At 32.5% G+C, this 6,570-nt stretch overlaps 1 protein-coding gene across 1 annotated transcript; it reads right to left on the bottom strand.

Moving 5' to 3' along the window:
- Positions 1–767: 767 nt before the first annotated feature.
- LOC139877386 (serine/threonine-protein kinase AFC1) lies at positions 768–6,243 on the bottom strand. The gene is made up of 12 exons (XM_071864808.1): positions 6,019–6,243; positions 5,144–5,315; positions 4,715–4,741; positions 4,422–4,575; positions 4,285–4,333; positions 4,061–4,175; positions 3,738–3,829; positions 3,458–3,614; positions 2,209–2,273; positions 1,445–1,542; positions 1,242–1,347; positions 768–1,151 (listed from the first exon to the last, which is right to left on the bottom strand). Exons 1-12 carry the CDS (start codon positions 6,121–6,123, stop codon positions 993–995), a joined length of 1,299 nt encoding a protein of 432 aa, XP_071720909.1. The 5' UTR covers positions 6,124–6,243; the 3' UTR covers positions 768–992.
- Between the last annotated feature and the right edge of the window lie 327 nt (positions 6,244–6,570).

Raw genomic sequence — 6,570 nt, 5'->3', positions numbered from 1 at the left:
CCAGTTTAATGCTTGCATTCATGAGTATTTATAGCCTAAAATCTCAATATAAAAATACATACTTTGTGTACCAAAATTGACTATATGTATACACCAAAATTGACTATCCATATCTATATTATTATTATTATTATAACATTTACAATTAGATGTCCCTTATCATTATTCATTACTTCTTTGACATTTACACAACTACACTTATTTGCTTGATACAAGTGTCTTTAATTAAGGCTGCTTTGGTTTGATTGTTTCTTAATAAAATGATTCAACAATAATTGAAAGAATCAGATTGAAACCATTCAAAGTTCAAATTACCTTTTAAATTAGACAGCTTCATTTTCCTTTAATACCCTTATAAAAGTATTATTCGTAGAAAATTTATAAAGTAATTTTACATCTTTTAGAAGTGTTCATTTTTGCCAATCGGAACTTTAAATCATTCAAATTCAAATTACGAGTCCTTCAAATTATGAACTATCTAGACTTTAATAATAATTTTAGTTTATCAAACTCGCCGTAACTCTCCTTTAAGAAAGGGTGAAGTTATATAATTGACATTGAAGCATAAGCACTTTCATATTATTTTCTTTAAATTCTGAAAGTACTATAACAAGAGAATAAATACATAATAGATAAAGGAAACAAACATACTCGGGCTAAAAACACAACACTAATAAAGTATAAACACTAATCTGCTCTTAATTTGTAACTTATAAATTCAAGTTTTCATATGTTTATGCGAAAGGAAATACGGAAAGAAAACAAGATGAAACTCAACCAATATACGACTTAAGCCATGATTTAAAAAACGATATACATCAAACATTCAAACAAGGTTAAAAAAACATATGATTTTGTGAAGTAACGGTAAGACCATGTTAAAAAGCATTGATTTTTTATGGAAGATAACAGATATTATATTAAACTTTTCCCATAGATCAATAGAAGCGACTCGCAACCCAGACTTAAAAAAGGGTGGGTCAAATTTCCAATTACAAAGGGTATCCATATCGTCTAATATCTCTTGCAAAGAAAGGGTGTCGTAAAGCCTCCCTAGCTTTGAGTCGCTCTGACGGGTCAAACCGTAAAAGCCCTTGCAAAAGGTCGATCAGGACCCCGGCCGAGTGATCCACGTGCTGCATCACCAGGTTCTGCAATTCAAATGTAATTGATATTTACCACTTCAAGAACAAATAAATAAATAAATAAATAAATAATAAACAGAAATATGACTTAGTCACCTGTAGGCGTGGTAGTTTCCACACGGCCCTCATACTCTCTCTTGAAGTTGCACCCTCGGGCCAATCTAATCGTGCACCTCTTCTAAAATATTTTTCAGAACGACGGCTGCAAGGATTCAAAATTATGTAGCTATATATTTAAATCATCCACGAAATTGTTTGGTGAAAATGAAAAAATAAAAATAACAAAAAAAGTATCTTACTCGGCTCTGATAATCATATGTTGAGGAAGTGGCCCGAGCACTTTTTCCATCATGGCAAGATGTTCCAAGTTCTCATGAGTCTGAAACAAAGCTTCACCCTAATTGCAAATGGAGAAAATATGAATAATAAATTAAATAATTAAATATTTGGGTGATAATGTCATATTTGTCTCTCCCCTTTTTCTAAACAATTGATATAAATTTCAACCATTGATTAGAACTCCAACCAAAACCTTAATTATTAGTTATTATCTTCTAATTAGTTATTTGTCAAAATACAAATTAATTGTAATTATTAATTAAATATTAATATTGATATTAATCTTTGATGTCGCGGATGTCATATTGGGTGATAATGTCAATTTTGTCCTTCCTTTTTTTAAACTATTGATTTGAATTTCAAACATTGATTAGAATCCCAACCAAAAACCTTAATAATTAGTTATTATATCCTAATTAGTTATTTGTTTCTTTACTAATTAATTGTAATTATTAATTAATTATTGAATTATTAATAAATTAACTATTGATATTAATCTGTGATGCCGTGGATGTTAATAAACTAGTACGGAGTAAAGAATTAGTGTATTATACAAGACTACAAAAACTATATTGGCTGACTTCGACCTTTGATTTGTTTTTTTTTTTAAACCAAATATTTGACATTGCATGTATGACCCAATTATCTTTAAACAATACCACCGAGTCCCAAATGTCATCCCTGGAGTAAAACTAAAGTAACACAAAGAATCCAATTGACTTACAGAGCAAAGTTCAACAAGTATGCAACCTACACTCCACAAATCACATGGATAGTTCCATCCGAGGCCTGTGTACACCAAAACATGAAACAACCAACTTCATCATACATACTATTTCTTCTTGATCTTTCGAAATTAGCATGAATCTTAATCTTAATGCTACTACAAATGAACAAGGGAACCCACCAACTTCTAATTAACACTCAACAACCAATTTCATCATACTTAATATTCCTTTATAATCTTCCCATATTAGCATATGCCTATTATTTCGATGTTTACCCTTAGCCACAATAATGAGAGTTGCAACACGATCCCTTTTAATGTCAAACATACTCACTAGACGTTCCTTTGTCATCATATGCCCTAATTTGTTCTAGTAGCCTTTGAGAGTTAGGTAGCAATAGGTAGTCTTATGCCTATTCAGAAATCTTCCTCCACTTCCCTGCCAAGGTACCCGTCCATTGGTTGTTGATGATAAAATGATGTTGATTAGTGGTCTTCAAACACTACTTTAAAATGATCCTCTATCCAATAAAACCTCTCAAACTCTGCAATGACGATCATCAACATCAGGAAACTTCGTCTTGATTGAGTATGTTGACGGTGACATTTTGAGGCCCGGAAATTGCATTTCCAAAACCAAAATATGAAAACTGAATTTTACATCATAGGATTCGAAGGCGACAATAAGACGTTTAAATCTTAGTCAAAATTATGATTGTAGCTATTTGAATGCTAATACAAACAAGATTCAGTTGAGAAAAAATTTCTGCAATGAAATGCAATTTCTGGATTCAACAAGTCATTGTCAACAATCATACTCAGTCAAGAAGAAATCTTCTGATGGTGTTGATCTTCATTGCAAATTCTGTGATGTTTAAGTTGATAGAAAATAATTTTAAAGGTGTGTTTGAAGACCACCAATCAATATCGTTTTATAATCACCAACCATGAATGGGTACCTTGGCATACTATTGCTATCCATCTCTCAAATGCCACTAAAACAAGTTGGTCAGATGATGATATAATCAAGGAACAAAGTCTAGGGAGTGTGTTTGGCATTAACGACATTAAAAGGGATCATGTTGCAGCTCTCATTATTGAGGCTAAGTGTAAACTTCAAAATACGCATGCTTGATCTAGGCTAATATGAAAAGACTCAAAAGGAATAGTAAGTATGATGAAATTCGTTGTTAGTATTACTCACACCCCACATGACCCGTGAAAGTAGAATAGAAAGCACACCTACCCAATATAACCTCCGGAGCCCGATAATGTCTTGTTGAAACAACATAACTATGATCTTGATGTTCAAATGTAGTACTCCCAAAATCAATGAGCTTGATAGCACTTGTTTTTGGCAAATTCTTGAAGTGCGAACCATCTTTCCCGGGTCGCGAGATAAACTTAATTACAGGACGATAAAGAATAAGAACACCATCAGATATTTTATCCAGATATTAGTTGGAAAACGGCAAAAAAAGTATTAGCACAAAATTTAATAATTACATATAATGCGTACAACACACCTTATAATCCGGCACCTTGATATACTCTGATGAAACCAGAAGAATGTTTTCCGGTTTTAAATCGGTATGTATAAGGCGTAGATCATGCATAACTGCAAGGGGAAAAAAACAGCGCAAATTAGATAACCAAAAAAAACCATGAGGATGACAATGATACATAAAAAAACATATGAATTAAAACACCAAAAAGTTTCATAAGGTGATATGAGTATGAAATAACACAAGTCTATAAAAAGAAACACATAGCAGTAGCATTTTAAAACACAGCAAGTATTATAAAAAAACAAAAACAAGAACAAAGTGGTACAAGTTTTTTCACACACATGCAACAGATTCCAAAAGTTGTCTTCCAAACTCACGAACAAGATCAATAGGAAATGAACGGTAGTTGTTTTTGCGAAGAAAATCATATAAACTTGGACCAAGCTTCTCAAAAACCTGTTAAGATCATTTAAACCGATCCGCAAGTTTTTAAATCCAAGCATATGACGTGGCGTCATTTCGATTGCAAATTTAACCAAAATCTCAAACACCAATGAATACTTACAATACATATATGATTACGATAGTCAAACCAATTCCGTATTTGCACACAACTGCAAAAATAAAACCACTTACACCACCACCAACATTTTCATTTCTACAACCAACAAGATTAAAAAAATAAAAATTAAAAACACCTACCGGGACCCACCAAGATCGTGTCTAGCAAGCTTTTGTAAAACGTCTATCTCGATCATTGCAGCTTCCCGATACTTGTTTATTGAACGAACAATTTTTATTGCTACAGGTTCTTTCTTTTCGTTGTCCAAACATTCCAAAACTTGGCCAAATGTACCTACAGCAATTTCATTAAGCAAATCACTGTAAAAGGTTAGTTAAAAAAAAAAAAAAAAAAAAAATTGAGCATAATGCAGGGACTAAGTTGGAAAAAGTATGTTCTATTTGGAGATGAAGAATGATAAATAATCGCTAACCTTCACCCATTTTGCTCAATATCCTGTCTGCATTCAAGAAAAAAAGTATCATTAACAATTAATAGGTACTTGGTCAAACTTGGTCAAAATCAGTCAAACTCGGTCAAACTTGGTCAAGCTCGGTCAAAACATGGGATTACTTGGAAAACCGGTCAAAACTAGAGATTACTCGAGAAATCAGTCAAAATTGGTCAAAATTCAGTCGAATCGGTCAAAGTCAAACTAAGTCAACATCCAAGAACTCCCAGAAAAGTCCCGACCGAATACTTCCCGAGTAGCGATTTTTGCAACCTTGATCAGGACAAGAATTCAAAAAATCTATCAATGATTATTGTATTAAATATAAAACAATAAAAAAACAGAATGACCATAATATAAGAAGCTCATTCATAAAGCTATAGGACATTCAAGTAACCGAAGTCTACTTACATCGAGGAGTTATATTCTCTCCTATTGCAAACACGTAATGGCCTTCTTTCTCATCCGGTCTCCATGGTGGGGAACCATTGTGAGGTACCCCTTTGTAATAAATCGAAGAGTAAGAAAACATGGGGCCCGCACCATTCATAAACTCCTGCCTGCAGTATAATGCCGGAAGTGCCTGAATGACACACAAACATAAAAGGATATAATTAAATTATGAAAATCTTGATTTTATAAACCCTAACATAAGTTTACTTAACTATGGAAAATCTTAGTTCATATATCAGAACTGAAAAAGAGTACTACTTTCAGCCTTTTTATGTAACTTAACATCTAACAATGAAATGAAAAAATAGCTTATCAATTCAAAACTTTTTATGAGTGACATCAAGGTATCCTTCATCTATGGACAAATCTAGTCCAAAGAGATGCAAACATCTATATCTATATAGATCACTCATTGATCTAGAGTTAGATACCATGCAGATCCATAAACGAAACATATCGTATACAAAATCAATGTTTATATCATTCTAATTTATAACAAACCAAAACAGATCCAATCCATGAATATGATCCTAACATTACACTGAATCCAAAATTCAAATATATCTACAATACAATTACAATTACAAACTTCAATGAAATGATGATGTTAAATATTAGATAATAACATCCATGTCATTTTCTCATAATTAAACATTCATAGCATATTAACCTGTTAAATTATGTAAGGATCTACAAGTGAATACCTTAAATAACACAAATTCTAAACAAATTCACAAAATTCATCAAAATTCAATTGATACATAGATTGAGCAAAATTCATCAATCAACATACATGAATTCATTAATAATCAAACGAATTTATGAAATTAAACCTTTTGTGGTGCAGTGACATGATCTGGCATGTCCCAAGCCAATCGAGGACGTTTTCTCGGTCGCTTATCCATATTTTTGTGAGGATAATCCATAATCCGATGCATCTCCGTCACGTAACACGAACTATAAAATTAATTTTCGGAAACATGTATGTATAGATTCAATTGAAGTTATGTATTATGAAAATTGGTTGTAATTGCAGGAACCCTAGGTTTTAATTTGGGGAAAAAGAGAAGTGTATGAATGGAGATGGGAAGAAAGTAACTATGGTTAAGTTAGATGGTTACTTCTTTGGTTAAACTTTTAGACTGTGGTTAGGTGTTTGGCACGTGATGGTCTCGTGAGGTGCACGTGATGTTGAGTATCAGAATAATTTGTTTCTCTTGTAGTTTTTGTGGTTCGTCGAAAGTTGCAAATTTCGTCCTTGAACTTTTATTTTCCACGGTATAGTTATGTGATTTGCAAATTTTGCACGAATAGTCTATGTATTTAACAGAATGTATAATGTGCCAAACACCGAGAGTGTTTATAATCGAAGTGGCGAAGCGTGT

The sequence above is a fragment of the Rutidosis leptorrhynchoides genome, chromosome 11, assembly GCF_046630445.1.
Source record: "Rutidosis leptorrhynchoides isolate AG116_Rl617_1_P2 chromosome 11, CSIRO_AGI_Rlap_v1, whole genome shotgun sequence".
NCBI lineage: Eukaryota > Viridiplantae > Streptophyta > Magnoliopsida > Asterales > Asteraceae > Rutidosis > Rutidosis leptorrhynchoides.
This window is presented reverse-complemented; position numbering and strand designations above follow the sequence as displayed.